Genomic DNA, 19,999 nt, shown 5'->3' with positions numbered 1-19,999 from the left:
CGAATACCATTTCCACAAACGGCAGGATAAATACCACCTGCTGTCCACGTGCCGGCGTACGAGCCCCACGATCCCGGCATCGAACGGCACGGCTGGGGAGCCTAGGGTTTACCGCTCCGCCGTAAATACATCCGTGGTGAAGAAGGTTTCACCTCACCACGTGGCGGCACGCGATTGCCATGCGGTTTGAAAATGCCCCGTACATGGTTGCGGGGATGGCGTGCCCGGTTCGATTCCCTTGGCGCGCATTTTCCTCATTCTGTTTATAACATGGTGGGTCTTTTCGTGACAATCTTGGGTTCCTAGATTACACGACGAGACGACGCCAACATTGTAAGTTAAATGTGCCAGCCAGCCGCGGTCCAGCCGAATTCCAGGCGCCAGGCGAGGCCAGCCTTTTCCATCCATCAATCCTCCCACGATAAAAATGTCTTTCTTTTTCCTTCTCGTTTTCGCCAATCCAATCCAATCCAATCCATTCCAGTCGCCATCGCTTTCTCGTTCGCCTTGGCCGGGCTTTTTCTTCCATCATTCCCGAATCCCCACATGAGTGTTATAAGTCGAGTGATGGTAAATCTATCCACTCCGAAGTTATCCAGGCGGAAAGCGCGGGTAAAAGTTTTAAATTTTTGAAAAGGGAGCTATTAAACAGCTTTAGGGCTTGCTGGGAAATTAGGGCTCTTCAGGGAATTCTAGGGTTTATGGGCGCTATGACGAAGGAGGAGGGCAGAGGCGAGGCGATCGGCTACCCGGTCGTGCACCATCACTACTACGCGCCGCTGGATGGTCGCCCTCCGGTTCTCGAGTCCAGTAAGACGAAGAGCTGCGCTTTCCAGTGCTTCACAGTCTTGTATCCGATAATTCTCGTGTTGGGCTTCACGGCGTTTATGCTGTGGCCGAGCGATGTGAAGATCGAGGTGCAGAAGACGGAGCTTGTGAGCATGTCTTGGGACAGCCTCAAGAGGGCGATCGTTGAGCAGCAGCAGCGGTCCAACGATTTGGGGCTGGATTTGGATTTGAAGTTTCAAGTCCAATTGCTTGTGAGGAATCCCAATTACTTTGGTGTGCGCTACGACAGGATTGTGGTGGAGCTCGGGTACCGGGGCGATAAGCTCGGCCGGGTGGTCTTGGAAGGCGGCGAGATCCCAGCGCTGAAAGTTGTCACCGTGGACGGGGTGATGGATCTCAAAGGCATGCGAGTGTTTGTGAATGCTGGGAGTTTACTCTTGGATATCGCCAGGGGGAGATTGCCTCTAGAGACGGACATGAACTTTTCCGGGAATTTGGAGTTTTTGCTCGTCCACCCTCACTTAGAGGTAAAAAATCTTGCTTTTTTTTCCTAAATGATGTTCTTCCTTGTAGGCGAAACTTAGTTGCGATATCGTTGTCAACCCGGGAACCAACGAGATCATGGAAAAATCCTGTCTACTTGCTGTAAGCTTAAATTGTTTTCTTTTGTTGCCATAATTGGGATTATTTTTCTGGCAGGAATGATCGAACCACGAATACGCACCGTCGACTTGCTATGTACAAAGCGCGCAGATAATTAAGCTTTTATTTCTCGTTTTCTAAGCGAAGGCGTTCGCCTCTTCGCCTCTTCGCCCGCTTAGCTCATCCGTGTCATCGCATGCGATTAAATAGCTCCCTGGAAGATCGAATTCCAGCTCCTTGTGGTCCAGTTGCTTAGTAATAAATCCCCGGATTCTATATTGCTCAGGCACTGACACGTCTTTGGAGCCCACCTTTTGAAACTCCCAGCCATCGTTGACAACTCTGATCGAGTGGATCTCGACCTGGCACAAGAAGCCAAAGAAAAAACGAGTAATAAATCAAGTTTTCACGAGAGTTAACATACCTCAGAGTGCTTGCTCGCGTCAATGACAAGAGCACCGTCCAGGTAGAGGTCCTTGAACGACACATTCGCGCCTCGAATGACTAGAGTGGATCTTTGCGTGATCTCGCAAGAACCAGAGATCTTTCTTTTCACGTCCGAGGACGTAAGCCCCCAGCTCGGACTCCACACCACTCGCGGCCACACCTCCACCTCTTGCCCGTTGAAAGTCTCGATTGTGGGGCTCCCAATCTTCACGCCAGCCTGAGGAGTAAACATTGGAGATATAGAAAAACTAGAGGAAAGAAAGAATCAAAGACCTTCTTCAAGATGAGGCTGTTGGCTTTGTAGATTGCCATTTCGCCAGTCGTTGCACTGTGTCTAGGATTTCCTTCCGGAACCTGCGAGTCTTACAAATCTAAATCCCTGTAAACAAATTGAAAAAAATGGATACCTTTGCAGCATCCTCCGGGTTGTTCTTCACGGGTGCATATGCCAGCCATGTATCCATAACCTGTAGACGAGAAAGTAGTGTAGACGAAATACAAAAGAGGTGACAAAAGTTACCGTGAAGCCAACTTTTGCCGAAGGCGACAATGTTCTTGGATAGTCTTGCATCATGCACTCGAGCCTCGTAGAGGATTTAAATTCTTCCCTGCCCGCATCTTTGTATCTGTTGTTTCGGAGATCTGTTTGAGCACGAAACAAAATCCTGCACTAAATGCATGAACGTACTTTGGATTGACAAACTCAACGATGGCGCCGTTTGTCTTGGTGAGCTCCTCCAAATAAGAGTCGAGCTTTAACACGAGCTGTTATGTGCGTGATTAGATCGGCTGGAAATTCCTCGACGACGTAAAAGTTACCTGGTTGATGTTTCCTGGATATGGAGAGTATCCAGTCTCGTCATTTACGTCTCCGTCTTCGTATCCGGTATTACGTAGCAAAGGATCAAGTTGATTGTACTCGACATTGATGACCATTTCAGATCCTGTTCCACGGTCAGCACGAACAGATTGTAAACCAGCAATTTTCAAACCGTTTGTGTGTGTCAGCCGAGCTATTCCTCCGATCGGCTCTTTTGCCTTACGTGGAACAGCCAAAGAATTTACGTCCAGGTCATTTGTAACACTGACGCCTAATGACGCAGGTATTGCCTATGTCATCTGAAGATTGAGCCGCTTTGTCGAATAAAAACAAAGAGAGTTACCTTGAACAGCAGTCCGTTTGTGTCCTGGAAAAATATAAGCCACTTGACTCCGGACAGTTTCCTTCCAAGAAGATTTTTTCAAGTCACGCACTATGAGACAGACCTTTACTTACCATCTGGAAAGAATGCCGCTTGAGTAAAGAACAGCATGTACGTCTCCGTGGCCGTGCGGCTTCGTCTACAGAAAAAAAACAAAGCTTTAGCGCGTTTTCGAAGAAAAGGAGCTAGAGTCGTGGCGTACTTGGATAGAATACTTGTCAGAAGGATTCCGAGCTAATCTAGCAAAATTATCAGCCAAGCACGCGACTTTCTCCTGCGAAAGGAAGCATGAGTTTGAAGATGCTACGTCTCTAGACGTGCTTCTACCTGTTTCAGAAGAGTTACTTGGCTTGGATCCATTCCAAAGAAATTGTTTTCCTTGAGAAGCTTTTCAGTCATTGCGTGAGTGTCGTCGGATGTCATAATTACAAAGGGAATTGGACCTGAAGGAAAAGCAACAGCTCAAATGGTCCCGAAAGTTAGGAAATCACGTACGTGTAGCGGAGGAAAATTCCTGTAGCGCCAAAATGTTCTTGATGTAGAGTTCCAAAAAGCAGGTTCCTGTAGTTGTTTCGGAAGGTAATGCTACCTGCAGGGAAAATACAATCAGAAATCCAACTTCTTTTTTATTTTCTTGCATTTTTCCTTTGTATTTTTTATTTTTCCACTGTACCTTGATTCCAGTATAGCCTAGACGCTCACCAAGTCCACCGGCAACTAACACGAACGCTGCGTTAGACGCTGCCTTAACACCGGCCTCTTCGAAACGAACAAAGCGTTCGTCTCCATAGTAAAGACGCTCGCCAGAAGGAACCTTATGACAACATAAGAATTCTCCATCAACACCGAGACGAGAGAAAGGAAATTAAAGGAAAACTTTCTTACCGATGGGACATAGCCATCGAAAGGATTTCTACCGGCTTTAGAATCCGCCAGTAGCTTTCGAGCATTGTCAATGTATGCCACTAATCCGCCTGGATAGTTCGCGTCTAGCTTCTTCACCTACAATTCAGTAGAAAGATAAATCAAACCACGTCGATTCAATCATCCAATGTGGTACCTGATTGAAAAATCTCGCTTTGTCATCGTCGCCGATTCCCGGCTCTGGCCAACCCTCGAAAAGATGCTCCTGGCCGTGATCTAGTAGAGTCTGTGCTAGCGTTTCCTGGAGATCCACCGAAATTAAGCTTGAATCTAGCTACCTGAGCTCCTCCTTACCATGGCAGCGTCGCAATCTCGAGGAAGAACCCATTGTGCTTGCAACACCATCTGGAAACGATGAGTTGCCCTAGGAAAATACTTGAAAAATAGTCATCTGGAAAACCTTTACAAATAAATAGTAAGTATGAAAAAAGGACGTTGCCTGAGAGATTCGAACTCTCGCGGGAAAATCCCATGTACTTAGCAGGCACACGCCTTAACCACTCGGCCAAAGCAGCTTAACTGTTAATTAGTGCCACGTGTTAAAGATTTAGCTAGAGCCCTAAACCCTTTATATTTTTCCCGCGCATTCTTCTTTGCGCCGAGCTATGGCGTCTCGAGGGCGCAGGCCCGGAATGTGGCATGGGGCGCGGGGACGGGGCCCTGAGAGCTCTCGCGATGGCGAAAGGGGCAGCAGAGGTAAGGGCAGAGGCGGTCGGGGCGGTCGCAGATCTAGGGTTTTTCGAGGAAATGACGATGATCTGGAGGAGAAGTTTGGGTTTGGATTGTTCACGGAAGGAGATCCAAAGCTTGGATGGCTTCTCAATATGTCGCCGGTAATGCAGCGTTTTGCTTAGTTGGCTCGGCTGAATTTTGGGTTTTTCTTCTTCAGTCGTCATTCCAGGACGAGGAATGTGGCAATCAGACTTTCAGCTGTGTAAATCTGTGCTTTCTGTGCCAGGTCAGGATTCTTCCCTGTTCGTTTCTTTTTCTTTCTCGCCTTGGATTAGTTTTCGCTGCAATTTATTCGTATGCAGGATGGGTCGGGTTTTAAAACCCGTGTGAAGTTTGCTCCATATTTCTACATAGGAGCGAAGGTAAGCTCATATATGTCCTTTAATACTTCGCTTACAGCTCGTTTTGTTTTGCCAGATTGGTATGGAACTTGAACTAGAGTCGTATATTCGGAGGCGCTTTGAGGGACTCATCTCAAACACGAAAATAGTCGAAAAGGAAGATCTTGACCTGGTAAAAGTTTCAACTTGCTAAGGAAATATTTCACGTATGTTGCACGTTCGCTACAGAAAAATCACCTTTCTGGACTGCGCAAGCGATTTATTAAAATCAGCTTCAACACAGTCCAAGATCTCATGCAAGTGAAAAGCGACCTGATGCCAATCGTGGCTCGCAATCAAGCGAAGCTGGAGGCGGTCGAAGCTTATGAATCTGTACTTTACGGGCTAAGGTATGCTGCCTGATATTTTTTGAATTGCTGCGGGAGAATTCTTTGCTATTTAACGTGGGATGCTTTGCAGCACAGAGAAGCAAAACAAATCGAAAGTTTATGACTACAATGAATGCATTGTAGATATACGCGAGTTTGATGTTCCGTATCATGTCCGCTTCGCAATAGACAATGGTAAAGTTTATTATCTCGTTTCTTTATTGAAACCTGCCCAGATGTCAGATGTGGAGAATGGTACGTCGTAACCGTAGACGCAGCAAGGACAAAGTTGGAAAAACGGCCCGATCTCCTTCAGCGAGCAGAGGCTCGCGTATGTGCTTTTGATATTGAAGCAACCAAACTTCCGTTGAAGTTTCCAGATGCATCTTATGATAGTGTGATGATGATATCGTATATGGTCGATAGCCAGGGTTATCTGATTATCAACAGAGAGGTAACTTGCTATGTTGCTCATGATGCCGTCTTCTGAACATTTTTTGGCAGTGTGTAAGTGAAGACATAGACGACATTGAATATACTCCTAAGCCAGAGTTTGAAGGACATTTTAAGGTTCGAAATGCAGCCTCGGAGGTATGTATTTTGATTATTAGACGTGCACTTGACTCACAACTTCTTTCTGTTGCAGAAAGAACTTCTAGAGTGGTGGTTCGACCATATGCGTGAAATTAAACCGAACATCTTTGTTACCTACAACGGAGACTTCTTTGACTGGCCTTTTATTGAAGAGCGGGCCAAACATCATGGATTAAGCATGCGCGACGTATGTTTGCAAAAAACTTTTAAATTTCCTGACATGTTTTCTTGCAGAAACTCGGCTTTTCCTGTGATTCAGCGCAGGGAGAGTGTTTAAGTAAATTCGCTTGTCACTTAGATTGCTTCGCTTGGGTTAAACGTGACAGCTACCTTCCACAGGGCAGCCAAGGTCTTAAGGTCTTCTAAATTTCTTTATAACTATCACTTTCTTATGTTCTCTGCTTTCAGGCTGTGACGAAGGCGAAGCTTGGATATGATCCTCTGGAAGTCAATCCAGAAGACATGGTTCGTTTCGCTAGCGAACAACCTCAGGTGCGTACATTGTACTTGTGCAAAAGAAACGATCTGATCTCTGTTGCAGAAAATGGCAGCTTATTCCGTCTCAGACGCCGTCGCCACGTATTATCTTTACATGACATACGTTAATCCGTTTATCTTCTCTCTTGCCACTATCATACCTATGTCTCCGGACGAAGTGTTACGAAAGGGTAGTGGAACTTTGTGTGAAATGCTTCTTATGGTTCAGGTATGAGCATTGAGTACAGCGTCAAATATTTAGTTTAAACTTTTTTCCTCAGGCATTTAAAGGAAACATTATCTGCCCGAACAAACACAAGTCAGAACCGGAACGGTTTTACAGTGGTAGACTTCTGGATAGCGAGACATACATTGGAGGCCATGTTGAATGCCTTGAGAGTGGTGTTTTTCGTTCGGATCTTCCTACTAGATTTCGACTCGTGCCCGAGGCATACCAAGTCAGTAGTTTTACTTTCTTTGTCGTGAACATGTTGCTAATCTTTGTGGTACAGAAGCTGGTAGACAACCTGGATCGCGACCTTTTGTATGCCATAGAGAAAGAAGGGAAGATGAATGCTCAGGAAGTGACCAACTACGACGAAGTTAAGAAAGAAATAAAGTCAATGGTGCGTATTCCTTTCTTTGGCAGTTTATATTGTCTGCATTTTTGCAGCTTGAAAATCTACGGGATGTACCCAACAGGGAAGAGCAGCCTGTAATATATCACTTGGACGTGGCGGCCATGTATCCTAATATTATACTGACTAATCGCCTTCAGGTCAGTATTAAATTTCGTCTCTGTTCTCAGTGTTCTCAGTGTCCCGTGTTGTTTATCCACAGCCGCCTTCAATTGTGACTGATGAAACATGCGCGGCCTGCGATTTTAATCGAGCCGAAAAAACGTGTTTGCGTCCTATGCAATGGGTTTGGAGAGGCGAATCCTTTATGACCAAGAGAAGGTAGTTTGTCTCTTCAATTTTGATTAACGTCTAACACTTCTTCTCAAGTGAATACTATCATCTGAAAAACCAAATTGAGTCCGAAATGTTTACAGCAGGAGAAGGGAAGCCTTCACAGTATTTTCGTGATCTGTCAAAAGACGAGCAGCAATCTAAGCTGCGGGACAGATTGAAGAAGTACTGTCAAAAGGTATGCATTCACCTCTATATGCCTTGGGTCACATGTGCTTTGCCCAGGTTTATAAGCGAGTACTTGATAAACCGACAACAGAACAGCGGGTAGCGGGAGTGTGCATGCGCGAAAATTCCTTTTATGTGGATACAGTTCGGAGGTAGAAGATATTGTCTTTTGGATTTTTCTCAATTTAATTTTTTTGTTTGTTTGTTTGTTTTTTTTTTCTTTTGGTAAGTTTTCGAGACCGAAGATACGAGTACAAAACCCTTAATAAGGTGTGGAAGGGAAAATTGACGGAGGCGAAGTCAAGCGGGAATTCTATCAAAATTCAAGAAGCTCAAGTTGCGTTAACTTGTTGTCTTCTACACGTACTAATCTTTTGAACTTCAGGATATGGTGGTTTTATATGATTCACTGCAACTTGCACACAAGTGTATTCTTAACTCATTTTACGGCTACGTCATGAGAAAGTAAGCTTTATGCATTCATCTATTAACGTGGTTGATTCTGCTTGTTTGTGTGTCCAGAGGAGCAAGGTGGTATTCTATGGAAATGGCAGGAATTGTGACATATACAGGAGCAAAAATCATCCAAAATGCACGGATACTTGTCGAACAGATCGGAAAACCGTTGGAGCTGGATACAGACGGGATCTGGTGTGCTTTACCAGCATCTTTTCCTGAAAACTTTGTTTTTCGTACAAAGTGAGTATCTAAATCTCTATGCCGCTTAACAGTCCTCCTATCAGAGATAAAAAACTTCCGATTTCGTACCCATGTGTGATGCTTAACGTGGATGTCGCGTTAAACAACACCAACCATCAATACCAGGTATCCGCATGTGTTCTCACGACTTCCTTAACTTTGAAATGTAGACACTGGCAGACGCTACGGAACGTACTTACCGAACAAGTAGCGAATGCTCAATTGAATTTGAGGTTGATGGACCGTATAAGGTAAATCATGTTTAAGTTATGCAAGCTGAACTTTACTTCTTCTTTAGGCAATGATACTCCCGGCCTCTAAAGAAGAGGGAGTGCTTATTAAAAAGCGCTATGCGGTCTTCAATGATGACGGAACACTTGCCGAGCTAAAAGGCTTTGAAGTAAAGCGGCGAGGTGAACTTAAACTTATAAAGGTTTTTCAGGTACGCTGTAGCTCATGTTCATGCGTATATTTCAGTTGTGCTTTTTACAGGCAGAAGTTTTCGAGAAATTTCTTCAAGGTAGTACGCTCGAAGAATGTTATGACGCTGTAGCGGCCGTTGCTGACAGGTGGCTGGATATGTTAGAGGTGGTTTCATTTTTATACTTGAACTGATCTAAGTAACTTAACTCTTTTCTCTAAATAATGATAGAATCAAGGAGCAGATGTGGCTGATAGTGAGCTTCTTGACTACATATCGGAGTCAAGTACAATGAGCAAGTCTCTCGCCGATTATGGCGATAAAAAATCCTGTGCTACCACCACGGCTAAGCGGCTAGCTGATTTTCTTGGTGAAGCTATGGTGAAGGACAAGGGGCTGAGCTGTCGTTATATTGTTGCCCGGGATCCTCAGGTAAAGAAGTTCGATTCTGCTCCTCGGCGACTTAAATTTGAAAATTTCAGGGCTCACCTGTTAGCGAACGTGCAGTACCCGTTGCTATATTTGAGACTGAAGCTGGTATAACTGTGTCTAAGTTTATTTGATTATTAACACAACGCTTTTACAGAGGTTATGAGAGCATACTTGAGAAAATGGTGCAAGGTGTCCGCTGATGCAGATTTTCGCTCTATAGTCGATTGGTCATACTACAGACAACGGTTAGCGTCCACTATACAAAAGATTATCACAATTCCTGCTGCGATGCAGAAGGTAAATAATCACTTCTCACAGCAACTTAGTCTAAAAATGTAAATGCAGGTAGCCAATCCTGTTCCTAGAGTTAGTCATCCAGACTGGTTGTGGAAGAGAGTTCGTGAAAAGGATGACAAATATCGGCAAAAAAGCATATTTGATGCTTTTAAGCCCATAACAAACGCAGATGTTGACAATGAGGCTTTGGTTGGTGACTTGGAGGATATATGTGGTGGCAAGGAAACTTGCTCTTCGAAAGGGCTCAATGCTGAAGTTGAAACTGCTGCAACAGCGAATACAGAACCTCTCTGCACCTCTGATGGAGATGATTATGGAGCATGGCTCGATAAACGAAAAAGAAAGTGGAAAGATGTTCGTGAGAAACGAAAGCGTCTCAGGTATTTTTTTCTTTTTACTTTACATGGTTCTTAATCGATGAGAAATAATATATATGCTGCTACATTAGACAAGGTCCTGAACCTCGACACACAGACAACAGATTGAACAGGTCAAAAAAGGGAAATAGTGTGAATACATTTTTTCAGAATCGAGAGGCTTCATTAACACGGTCACATTGGGAGGTACTAAATTTGAAATTTAACTCTCTGAACCACGCATTTTGGATGCGCATTTCAGGTTTTGCAGTTTGAGGCCACTGAAAAGCCTGGAGATTTCATTGCTTGGGTAGTGGCTGGTAGTTCCATGTACAAGGTCCCCGTAAAGGTGTCACGAGTTTTTTACCTGAATACGCGTGCTTTAGTTTCCGAAGATTATCCTGGAAAGCGTGTCAGCCGAGTGCTACCTCACGGAAAAGCCTGTTTTAATCTTATTGAGGTCTGTTATAGCACGATAATTTTTTTTTCCCTTTTATGTGGCTAATCATCTGAATCCTTTTTTGAGCACAGGTCATTTTGGACGAAGAGCAGTACAAGCAGGCCAAAAAGGATGTTGTAGCTCATCTGTCGGATCCAGAAGTTGAGGTACAAGCTCAATGTTTGCTAAGCAGTTCGTGAGGTTTTGAGATGTGAACAGGGAGTTTACGAGACTAGATTGCCTCTCATACTTCAAGCCATTCTTCAACTCGGCTGTGTTTGCTCTGTTGACGTTAAAGCGCAAAAGCGGAGCTTAAACGAAGGGTGGTCGCTAGAAGAATTGCACATGAAGACCACTACTGAGTGCTCTTATCTGGCAGATGACGTCTCCTTTATCTACTTATATCACAGGTGCACACATTGCTATTGATGAACTTGTTAAACTGACATATCGTTTTTTTTCAGCGCATTTGAGCCCCGTGGCTGTTATGCCTTGTATGCTCCTTTGGCCGCAAAAGTTCTCGTTATCATTGTCAATCCGTCAGTCAACAAGGAGGTGTCAACAAACTGGTTAGAAAGGCAGTTTCGCGACGCACTTCGGACACAAGAGTCATCGGTCATGGAACAATTCAACATAGATACATCAGACGTTAACTTCGAGGTATGTTTTTGAGGATCAGCACTGTTTTGACAAGCTTTCAATCTGCAGATAGAATATTTGGCTACATATGCTGAAGCTGGAAGGCGTTTGCAAAGGACTTTGCATGATTATTTGTACGTTGGGATACCGTTATTCATCCTTAAAAAAAAACATCTGCAGGGACCAGTTTCGGAGGCCTGCCGTGGCGATTGTAGAATGTCCGTCCATGGAAAACATTATGGCTCTTGTTCCGGCTATTTTGGAGGTTCCTCGAGTTCAAGTTCCTTGGAATTCACGTCACAGTGACTATAAGGTGGGCATTATGTTTTTTCTGAAGCATTTCTAAATATACGTGAGTCGCTTGTGGACAGCTTCTTGGATGGCAACCAGTAGCTGCAAAATTAGCGATGCAGCGTTGTGCTGCCTCACCATCCTGGCTTTCGGAAAGAATTGCACTTTGTCGATACGCTCATGTGAGTTTACGTCTTTATATTTCGTGTATCGTGTACAAACATGATTTCAGGTTCCGCTGGGCAATTTGGACTCAGACTGGATTCTTTTCACTGCGGATGCATTTTACGCACGAGTGCTGAAGGACAATCAGCATGTATTTCTCTTATCATATCCGTTTTTGTTCCTGAGTTAATGTTTCTGCAGGTTTTGTGGATATCTGATGATGGCTTACCGGATCTTGGAGGTGTTCCACAAGACGAACCAAGCTTTACAGATGTGGTGCGAGAATAGTCCATTGGCTTGTTGGTGTTGACGCGATTGTTTAACAGGTTCAGCAACCGTCTTTGTGCTATCCTGGTGCTTACAGAAGTGTTACTATTGAGCTCAAGGTACACTCCGTCTTCCAATTTCATCTCGGACAACATGTTCTCTTCCTTGATGTAGATAAATCATCTGGCAGTCAATGCTCTTTTAAAGAGCACTCAAGTAAATGAGCTGGAAGGAGGAGCGTTGCTAGGCTTTGAGCTTGATGCAACTGGTTCCAATCTTCGTCAAGTGGGAGGTTCCTGGGATGAAACCAATTCTTGTGCGCCTGCTTTCGGTCTTCTAAAACAGATGGTATCTGGGTGGTTAGTCGATGCCATGTCCTCTGCAAACGTTTTCGCCGATGTTCTTTTGCAGAACTTGTACAGATGGCTTTGCAGGTGCTTCGGCCGTTGACAGTTCTTATGCTTATTCTAACTTTATGCTGCAGTCCACTGTCGAAGCTTCATGATCCATCATTGCACCGGCTTTTACATAAGGTGAATTTTTTCCTTCGGAACTGCAAATTTTAGATTCTAACTATAATCAATGCAGGTCATGCAGAAGGTGTATGCACTTTTGCTGGCTGAACTTCGAAAGCTTGGAGCTACCATTGTGTATGGAAGTTTTTCGCGAATCATAATCGGGACAGGAAAACACAACGTTGAGGCTGCCAAAAACTACTGTGATCACCTTTTAAAAACACTGCAAACCAGGTTAGTGTCCAGTCGCGGCGATTCCGTTTCTACAATCTTCTGTTCGCAGAGAAATGTTCGAGTGGATTGAGCTTGAGCCTCAACGTTATTGGCATTCCATTTTATTCATGGACCAGGTAAATCATGATTGGTTTCTTGCTTGTTGTTGCATGTAACATCTGCTGTGCAGTACAACTATGGCGCTATCCAAGCCAAAGTTTCATCTGAAGACAATTCTGAGGAATTTGAAATTGTTTCATCCTGGAATATAGCCGAGTATTTGCCGAAGGCTATTCAGGAGTTTTTCATCGTCGTGGTGTCGGAGTTTATCTATCTCCCATGGAAACACGCGCAAGAAACTATTGCAGCGAGATCATTTTCCTTCTCATCAACCCAATCTGTGACTGTTGCCGCCGCTGCTGACGCTGACGCCCTGGAAACATCATTTTTGAAAGAACAGGTTCGTCTGGCATTTCGATACGACCTTCACTATCTGAAATTTGTGCAGATTGAGTCATATTTTACAGACAAGCTGTTGAGAATCGTAAGAGATATTCAACGGCACTTCACGGCTTCCAGAGACGCGGACGACTTCAAGTTCCCGAATCTAGCTGGCTCTCATTTAGCTCTGGGTGACGCAGCTCTCGAGTTCATCAAGTATATTTATGCTGCAATGTCCCTTGATCACCGCGTGCAGCATTCTGTTCAGGTTTGTATGTTCTTTAGTGCTTTTTCTTTATAGAGCTCACGTTCTTTTTTCCTTCGAAGGTTATGAGAAAGAACCTGCTTAGGCTGGTTCATGTGAGGGAGTTTGCACCCGAGGCTCAATTCCACGACCCTTGTCTATCGTTTACCCTTCCGAACGTCATTTGCAGGTACTTTTCCTTGGTGAGCTTTCTGATTAAAACTTTTGTATTCAGCTACTGCAATGACTGCCGAGACCTCGACTTGTGTCGGGATGCTGCCTTGCTTCAAAAGGACTGGCACTGTACAGTTCCTCAATGTGGACAAATGTACAACGTCCAATGGATTGAGAATGCATTACTCCAGATCGTTCGGCAGAGAGAGCGTCTTTACCATCTGCAGGACCTCAAGTGCGTGAAGTGCCGCCAGGTAGAATTCTCTATGACCAATACTGGCCTCGTCTCTAATCAAAATCACATCTTTATGCACAGATAAAAGCCGCACATATCACCGAGCAATGCTCCTGCGGTGGCAGCTTCGAGTGCGTAGAAAAGCCGGCCGAGTTCATGTCCAAAAGCCACGTATTCTTGAATATTGCGACTTACTATGGATTCGACTTGCTGAAGGAGTGCATTGCGTGGATACTACTATCCTGAAAGCTCGACCAGGTATTTCCAAGGTTGCCCATTGCTAGGCACATCAATAGTGTTTGTTAATATCAGGATTCGAACCAGCGATCCCTGGTTTTGCGAGGGCTTTAGCTCCATGGAAGGCGTCGTCCAGGCGGAGACGACAGCGCCCAGCCCAGCTCCAGCCCCGGCTCGAGTACCATTTCCCAAGCTCCAGCTTCGCAACCCCTTCGTTTTCAAAATCGCCCAGATCACTACAGGCGCTGGCGTGGGATGTGGCGTCGGGATTGGCGTTGGCAGGCCGATTCAACTAGGTAACACTTTTGACAAACTTGGAATGGAGTCTCATGTTCTAGATGTTCCAAGAGTTCTTCTTGAGTGCTGCATTCTCATTTATGCGTCGGAGTGAATCGTGTTGACTGTTTAGTGTCATATTTGCAGTTGAGGGGCCGCGTTGGGCTGACACACTTGTGAATTGCTACTGCCACATCAGGGGCGCTCTCCAGATTTGGGATACCAGTCCAGGACTTGAACCGGCTTCTCGGTAAATCTGGACGTTACTTCAATCAGTTCGTATGACTCTGTTCTTCCTAGGCTTCTCTTGCTAAAAACTCTCTCTTTTTCAACAGAAAGCGAAGCTGGGAATCAAGACTCTCGACGCTGGTATCGGCTGTGGGGTTGGAATCGGGCATGGTTTCATGTTGGTCGGTATGTTTGTCCCACACACACAATGTATCCAAATTTTCGTGCGTTCTTTTTCCTTCTAGGTGTGGGCTTGAAACAAGGAGTGACGGAACAATTGCTGCAATTTGCTCAGGTTTGTTGCTCAGTTTACGAAACATCAAAACTGAAAGCTTCGGTGTAGGATAGCGCGGCGGCACTCGCTAGTCGCTTCGGTCCACACTTGGGACCACTGGCTGTCGTGGATAGCAAGATGTTACTTCCTGGATCCAACTTGATAAGTCCAAATCCCGCAGGACCTTCGTCTCCCAGTTCTCCACCCGCAGCTCGAGCGAACGTTTTAGCGAGCTACATACCGGCAGCGTCAACCCCTCCCCATGCTCCATTCCAAATGCCAGGCTCGACTTCGTCGCAAACACAAACCAGCGAGGTTGGAACTTTGTTATAATATTTGCTCACGCTCTTGAATCTAAAGCCACTCGTCCCGCAGGTCGAGAGGTTGAGACTGGAGAAAGAGATCCTTCAAACTGTAAGGAGCTTTCTTCTATCCTTTACGTTTCTTCTAACCAAATATACTTGCGCAGCTTTTGCGACAGCAAAGACAGATCGAGGACTTGAACGAGGAGTTGAAAGCATTGCGAGAAGGGAAAGAAGTGACACCTGCACCACCACGGCCACAGTCCACTGCCCCGAGATTGGCAAGCAGCGACCACTGGGATCAGTGCTTCGAGTGCCGGAGAAGAGCTCGAAGAAGATCATAGCCCTGAGGCTTAGAACGAGAGGAAAAGAAAAAGGTTTTGTTGGAAGCATTCTTTGATCCTTACGACCACCCAATGTCAACAGTGACAAGGTGGTGATCTGAGGTACCTCTAGAGGACACCACTTTGTATGAGCCCGGGATAAATCTGTACTGAAGATGTGGTGACGCGAGTATATAGTCGATCCGCGTGTTGTGCTTGCAAGTCCCTTGAATCTCTGTGTGTTAAAACTCACGAGCAGCGTTACAAAGTAAGAAGAGTGCGAAGGGTTCCCACCTTGGCCGCGAACCAGTGCTGGAATTTCCGGAGAGGCCACCGCGCAAGAATCCATGTAACCTTTCTCGACCAGCAATCTCTCCATAACATCAGACCTGGGAGCCATTTTCCTGTTCTCCGCTCGCAGCTGGAAACACAGCGAGAAAGCAAGGATCATGGAGTCTTCACGTAACCTGGCAAGCTTGGAAGAAAGAGCTTGCCTTGGCTATCTCGGCCCAGCGCTCCTGGGAGTAGTCTGGCCGGTTGAGAGAGTTAAGGTCGCCGGCTAGAAAATGCGGCACCTTTTTCGTGTCCTCCAGTATGGCCGAGACCTGTTTGATCCTCCAGTCCTCGTCCAGATGGTCGAGGTGAGTGCAGCAGTAGCAAACCTCTCCAAACGATGGCACGTCCACCACCACTTTGAGCAAGTTCCTGTGAGAAAGCAATCGAGAGTTTCAGAGCTATTCACTCAAGATCTCCAGAGTGGTGCTTGCCTGTAGTCCGAAGAGTTGTATATCCTCTTGACGCTCGTACTCTTGATGGGCCACCGGGAAAGTATCGCGTTTCCAAACTCCGGCGCCCAGCTCTCCGCGTAAGCGTAGTGCATGCCCAGTGCTTCGGCCAGGTCCGTCAGCGGCGACATGCCTTTCTCCTCCTCGGCCCGGACTTCCTGGAGCGCTATCAAGTCCGCCTTGGAGTCTCTCAGCACTTCAAACACCGAGGCCTTGTGGAAGCTCTTCGCGAAGAGCGGGGTGCCCAGCTCGATGCAGGGGCTCGAGTGGAAGCTGTAGAACGGGTTTGGGCTGAAGGCCGGATTCACCTTCGAGCGGTGGTGGTGCGCGAAAACGGTTGCAATCGCCTCGGCTTCGACTTGGTCTGCTGGCGGACTGATCGGTTCCAGCAAGAGCGCACCAAGCGGCGGCGTTGGGCAAGATCCAAATGTGGGATTGTAGCAATCCATGCTGGAGTATCCTTCCAACGTTGCATGATTCAAAAGAGTGCACGAAACGTTGCCTGATGAGAGATCTAGATCTTCTGCATGAAAGTATAAGGTTTGAGACTTGTTACCTGGAACAGCAGAAGCTAACGAGAACATTGCGACGTTCATCGTTGCAAGCCTGACAGTTCTCGAGGAATCCCCGGCGCCACTGCTACTGTTTCTCGAGAACACCCGCATGCTCGCGGACTTCGTGGATTCCACAACACGGAATATGAATCTCGGCTGCGGCACCTGCTGGTTCTCACACCTACATTCCGCGCAGACCTGGCTGTGAACTCTCTGAAACTTGGTTGCAATCTTCTTCGCCAGTGATCTCATGCAAAAACGGAGTTGCACAATCTTGTCAGTGAAGTGTCTCCAACTCTTGGCCTGCTGCTGGGCTGCCTCGTCGTGCTCATCCTGCAAGCAATCTCTCTGCAGGACATCTGAAAGCTTTTCTTTGTTTGCTCCTTGCTCTGTTCCCGGTGTTGCTGCCATGCTAGAAAGACACTCACATCTGGAAGAGAATATACATAAAATCTGGACGTACAACGTAGCTATGACTCGTTTGCTTTTTTATCTTTTGCAACTTTTACGGTCACGGGATCTGAGCCTTTTTGAACCGTTTTCCCTCCCGCACCGTGTTCAAATTTCCTCTGCCAGATCATGCGAAAGTTGGTGGGAGAGTCTCATGACATAATCAAAGCGGAATGAATCCACCACTGCTAGAATTAGACCTGAAGACCATGCCACCATTACGACCGGGTCCAGACACAATACCCAATTCTAGAAGATCGCAGCCACCTCCACTCACAAATCCCTTATAAAAAGCCCCGAAGCTGGATGAATCCCTTTGCGAAGATTGTCTTTTAGAATGGCTCGTCTTAGCACCGCCCTTGCTTTCGCTCTAGTTGCCACCATTTCATCCTCGCTTCTTGTGCAGGCAGCGGATGAAGATATGCTGCAGGACTTTTGTGTTGCGGACAATGCCTCCAAGATCAAGGTGAACGGCGTCATCTGCAAGGCGGCTGAGGATGTGAAAGCCGAGGACTTCAAGTCGAGCCTCCTGGCGACTCCCGGGAACACCGACAACAAGCTCGGCTCCAACGTCACGCTGGCGAGCGTCTCCAATTTCCCCGGTCTCAACACCTTTGGCGTCGCTCTTGCCCGCATCGACTACGCTCCCGGCGGCACCAATCCCCCCCACGTCCATCCCCGAGGAACCGAGCTGCTCTTCCTCCTGCATGGGACCCTCTACGTCGGATTCGTCACCACCTTGCCGGACAACAAACTCTTCGCCCAAAAGCTCAATCCAGGGGATCTTTTCGTCTTCCCTCGGGGACTCATCCACTTCCAGCTCAATGTGGGAGAGGAGCCTGCGGTCGCGCTCACTGGCTTCAACAGCCAGAACCCCGGGACGTCTCAAGTGGCCAGGGCGGTGTTTGATTCTAATCCTCCCATCAACGACGACGTGATCGCCAAGGCGTTCCAGATTGATGACCGTGGTCTCATCCAGAAGCTGAGAGAGCTCATCAGCATGACTTGAATGTTTCGTTGATTCTATTATTAGAGATTTTTATTAATAAACCTGAAGCCATAAGATCGTTTCATTTTAAATGTGCAATATAAACATTGAGAATTTGAGTCACTTGCATTGGCCTTGGTAGATTACTTCAGCTTTTGATCGCAACAATCTCCCATGCAAAGCAAAACTTCTAGAAGTCCAATGCCTACAATATGGCCAAATTTATAGTGCACCATTTTCTGAGAGCACCAGACGGTTTTAAAGAGCATTAACCAAAACTGCACTGAAGTTGGTAGCAAATTTGCCAAAAAATAAACTATTCCACATAAGCAATTACATAGAAGTAATGGATTTTACTTGTTAACGCTGCTCGTGACAGAGATTCAAGGGACAAAACTTTGATCCTTCTTGATCCACTGGCTTACCTGCGTCTGATGAAGCCGTCAAAGTCGTCCATTTGTATCACCCATGGGAATTTGGTTAAGTTAATTTATATAAATGTTGCAGGCAATTGTGTCATCTGGTTGCTCCAAGGAGAAAGTTTTCACTGTTGAAATTAAGAGAGAACTGATGTTGATATCCAATTAAACTACATGACATTATGTTTTGAAATCAATAGCTGAACAAGACTTATATGGTGATATTTGATAATGCCATAATGGCATAATTAATAATGCCCTTTAAGGTATTTTTAGTTGCTTCTAATAAGCAGTAAGGCCGAATACCCTTGCTAACGTATATTGATATTCCAAAACGTATATTTTGAAATTGATTGTGGTTTACAAAACAATCATTAGCACAAAACATCAGAACATTTAGAAAGATTGATTTCAACGAATTTGAGATTTCTTTTTCTAATTTGAATAATTTTTTATTATAATAATTCAACAAAAGAAAATGGTGTTTCTTAAAAATATTACAATTAGCACCATATTGCCATGTAAATTCGACTCAATTTTAGAGAAGTAATTTAAAACCATAAAATGAATGTTGTAGCTTGTATACTAAATGTTTCTGATCATACACAATATAAACTTTTGGTTGTTGCATGTAAATAGTTTTTGGTTTACTTGTGGTAGTGGATATAACTAGAATATACTTGCGTTTTCTGGGATATTCTACCATCAAACAGTTTTATTCATTAATCTTGTATTTATAATTTTGACCCTTCTTATCGTTTATAGAATTCCGAGTTTATTTTAGCTTATTCTACTATATAAAAGTTAATATGTTCTCAGACTAATCTTGTATTTATAAATTATAAATTTTCCTTCATTGCAGTAAATAATCACAACTATATATACTATTAAAAAGCTTGAGATTCCAGGTCTTTTCCTCACCATTCCTCTTTTTCCCCATAGAATTTGAAGTTTCACTTAGTCTCTGTAATGTATGCAAACACAACACCACAGCAAATCAAAGAAGTGAATGACAAAAAAGGTTAAATCACACTTTTAAGCTATCTAGGGTGATTTAATCTGGAAAAAAATGGAATTAATATATTATCTTGTAAAAACGAGAATAGGAAAATATTATTTCTAACTTTTTGAATATTTAGAAAAGATAAGTAAACAAACCAAGCATTAACACAAAACAATTTAATGTAACTCATCATAAAAAAATCATCCATTTAATGAATATATTATATATGATCATATTTAAAATCCTCTAGAATAAAAATCAATAAAATTTCAAATAATTTATAAATAAAATGCCTGTTTATGTCATAAAGAAAATATAATAAGTTTAACAATTGATGAACACAACTCGGACTCTTGTTGAGTTTTAAACAATTGGTTTATCTTTGTCTAGTTTTTTTCTGTCAGTTAGTCTTTTTGGATATTTTTTCCTTACTACTATGATAATAAGAAGTTAATATTTTTTGACCCTTTATTAAATTTTTACTTAAACTAGTTGAGAAACTGATCATCACATCTGCATTTAGACCGAAAGGGCATTAAGAAAGGGGATCCTAAATTGTCCTTTAGTCAAACATACTTGATATGCTACTCTATCACAAACTCAAGAATACAATTTGCATCAGTGATCTGCCATATAACATGGTTCAAGTCTCCTTTTATTATTGAAAAAAAACTTAT

General features: G+C 44.6%; 6 protein-coding genes and 1 non-coding gene across 9 annotated transcripts; 4 read left to right on the top strand and 3 right to left on the bottom strand.

Annotated features, from left to right (window-relative positions):
* The first annotated feature begins 672 nt into the window (after positions 1-672).
* On the top strand, positions 673-1,716 carry LOC9643043. 2 transcript variants are annotated; one of them, XM_002973993.2, is made up of 3 exons: positions 673-1,316; positions 1,363-1,434; positions 1,489-1,716. In XM_002973993.2, the coding sequence occupies exons 1-3, from the start codon at positions 702-704 to the stop codon at positions 1,492-1,494; spliced, it is 693 nt and encodes a 230-aa protein (XP_002974039.2). In that variant the 5' UTR covers positions 673-701; the 3' UTR covers positions 1,495-1,716. The 2 variants fall into 2 exon arrangements, with proteins under 2 accessions (XP_002974039.2, XP_024534709.1); XM_024678941.1 differs by having other exon boundaries at positions 673-1,319; positions 1,366-1,434; positions 1,489-1,712.
* LOC9656630 (UDP-sugar pyrophosphorylase 1) lies at positions 1,436-4,382 on the bottom strand. 2 transcript variants are annotated; one of them, XM_002973801.2, is made up of 17 exons: positions 4,299-4,382; positions 4,141-4,245; positions 3,966-4,082; positions 3,754-3,894; positions 3,576-3,669; positions 3,408-3,523; positions 3,283-3,354; positions 3,155-3,219; positions 3,042-3,102; positions 2,871-2,988; positions 2,698-2,822; positions 2,567-2,643; positions 2,399-2,504; positions 2,286-2,345; positions 2,152-2,232; positions 1,856-2,095; positions 1,436-1,793 (listed from the first exon to the last, which is right to left on the bottom strand). In XM_002973801.2, the coding sequence occupies exons 1-17, from the start codon at positions 4,347-4,349 to the stop codon at positions 1,569-1,571; spliced, it is 1,854 nt and encodes a 617-aa protein (XP_002973847.2). In that variant the 5' UTR covers positions 4,350-4,382; the 3' UTR covers positions 1,436-1,568. The 2 variants fall into 2 exon arrangements, with proteins under 2 accessions (XP_002973847.2, XP_024534708.1); XM_024678940.1 differs by having other exon boundaries at positions 2,698-2,988.
* A 55-nt stretch (positions 4,383-4,437) lies between these two features.
* On the bottom strand, positions 4,438-4,519 carry TRNAS-GCU. The gene has a single exon. It is a non-coding gene; the product is annotated as a tRNA-Ser (tRNA).
* Positions 4,520-4,598: 79 nt separating this feature from the next.
* On the top strand, positions 4,599-13,740 carry LOC9643042 (DNA polymerase epsilon catalytic subunit A). Its single transcript, XM_024678826.1, is given in 48 exon segments — positions 4,599-4,837; positions 4,894-4,962; positions 5,039-5,098; positions 5,154-5,249; positions 5,306-5,466; positions 5,537-5,640; positions 5,682-5,899; positions 5,950-6,036; positions 6,092-6,226; positions 6,274-6,396; positions 6,448-6,531; positions 6,581-6,745; positions 6,798-6,974; positions 7,029-7,142; positions 7,190-7,294; positions 7,357-7,665; positions 7,713-7,807; positions 7,886-7,991; positions 8,041-8,120; positions 8,178-8,354; positions 8,399-8,480; positions 8,525-8,605; positions 8,653-8,796; positions 8,847-8,942; positions 9,007-9,207; positions 9,258-9,312; positions 9,362-9,504; positions 9,553-9,884; positions 9,953-10,067; positions 10,123-10,320; positions 10,392-10,466; positions 10,519-10,709; positions 10,764-10,959; positions 11,008-11,072; positions 11,119-11,251; positions 11,310-11,411; positions 11,462-11,545; positions 11,596-11,670; positions 11,721-11,780; positions 11,836-12,095; positions 12,146-12,194; positions 12,250-12,410; positions 12,460-12,526; positions 12,580-12,849; positions 12,898-13,098; positions 13,158-13,264; positions 13,310-13,502; positions 13,565-13,740. Coding segments are annotated over 48 exon segments (6,594 nt in total). The 5' UTR covers positions 4,599-4,609; the 3' UTR covers positions 13,730-13,740.
* LOC112347636 lies at positions 13,701-15,316 on the top strand. Its single transcript, XM_024678828.1, has 8 exons — positions 13,701-13,741; positions 13,796-14,016; positions 14,196-14,275; positions 14,332-14,410; positions 14,470-14,519; positions 14,568-14,813; positions 14,874-14,912; positions 14,968-15,316. Exons 2-8 carry the CDS (start codon positions 13,839-13,841, stop codon positions 15,142-15,144), a joined length of 849 nt encoding a protein of 282 aa, XP_024534596.1. The 5' UTR covers positions 13,701-13,741; positions 13,796-13,838; the 3' UTR covers positions 15,145-15,316.
* On the bottom strand, positions 15,201-16,873 carry LOC9656403. The gene is made up of 5 exons (XM_024679022.1): positions 16,465-16,873; positions 15,891-16,410; positions 15,591-15,828; positions 15,418-15,544; positions 15,201-15,358 (listed from the first exon to the last, which is right to left on the bottom strand). Exons 1-5 carry the CDS (start codon positions 16,871-16,873, stop codon positions 15,204-15,206), a joined length of 1,449 nt encoding a protein of 482 aa, XP_024534790.1. The 3' UTR covers positions 15,201-15,203.
* A 374-nt stretch (positions 16,874-17,247) lies between these two features.
* On the top strand, positions 17,248-17,970 carry LOC112347646 (germin-like protein 8-2). The gene has a single exon (XM_024678862.1). The coding sequence runs from the start codon at positions 17,250-17,252 to the stop codon at positions 17,919-17,921; it is 672 nt and encodes a 223-aa protein (XP_024534630.1). The 5' UTR covers positions 17,248-17,249; the 3' UTR covers positions 17,922-17,970.
* Positions 17,971-19,999: the final 2,029 nt, after the last annotated feature.

The sequence above is a fragment of the Selaginella moellendorffii genome, unplaced genomic scaffold (genome assembly GCF_000143415.4).
Source record: "Selaginella moellendorffii unplaced genomic scaffold, v1.0 SELMOscaffold_23, whole genome shotgun sequence".
Taxonomy (NCBI): Eukaryota; Viridiplantae; Streptophyta; class Lycopodiopsida; order Selaginellales; family Selaginellaceae; genus Selaginella; species Selaginella moellendorffii.
Note: the sequence above shows the minus strand (reverse complement) of the source record. Positions and strands in the feature narration are given on the sequence as shown.

Bases quoted from the DNA above. Each gene is read 5' to 3' on its own strand.
- LOC9656630 (XM_024678940.1), bottom strand. From the start codon at position 4,349: ATGGTGTTGCAAGCACAATGGGTTCTTCCTCGAGATTGCGACGCTGCC. The intron at 3,524-3,575 runs GTACGTGATTTC...CTTTTCCTTCAG, and splicing joins GGAATTTTCCTCCGCTACAC to GTCCAATTCCCTTTGTAATT. The intron at 2,096-2,151 runs GTCTTTGATTCT...TTTACTCCTCAG, and splicing joins ACAGCCTCATCTTGAAGAAG to GCTGGCGTGAAGATTGGGAG.
- LOC112347636 (XM_024678828.1), top strand. From the start codon at position 13,839: ATGGAAGGCGTCGTCCAGGCGGAGACGACAGCGCCCAGCCCAGCTCCA. The intron at 14,017-14,195 runs GTAACACTTTTG...CTGCCACATCAG, and splicing joins TGGCAGGCCGATTCAACTAG to GGGCGCTCTCCAGATTTGGG. The intron at 14,411-14,469 runs GTATGTTTGTCC...TTTTCCTTCTAG, and splicing joins GCATGGTTTCATGTTGGTCG to GTGTGGGCTTGAAACAAGGA.
- LOC9656403 (XM_024679022.1), bottom strand. From the start codon at position 16,873: ATGGCAGCAACACCGGGAACAGAGCAAGGAGCAAACAAAGAAAAGCTT. The intron at 15,829-15,890 runs GCAAGCACCACT...GCTTTCTCACAG, and splicing joins TACAACTCTTCGGACTACAG to GAACTTGCTCAAAGTGGTGG. The intron at 15,545-15,590 runs GTTACGTGAAGA...CTGTGTTTCCAG, and splicing joins CTTTCTTCCAAGCTTGCCAG to CTGCGAGCGGAGAACAGGAA.
- LOC112347646 (XM_024678862.1), top strand. From the start codon at position 17,250: ATGGCTCGTCTTAGCACCGCCCTTGCTTTCGCTCTAGTTGCCACCATT.
- LOC9643043 (XM_002973993.2), top strand. From the start codon at position 702: ATGGGCGCTATGACGAAGGAGGAGGGCAGAGGCGAGGCGATCGGCTAC. The intron at 1,317-1,362 runs GTAAAAAATCTT...TCTTCCTTGTAG, and splicing joins TCGTCCACCCTCACTTAGAG to GCGAAACTTAGTTGCGATAT.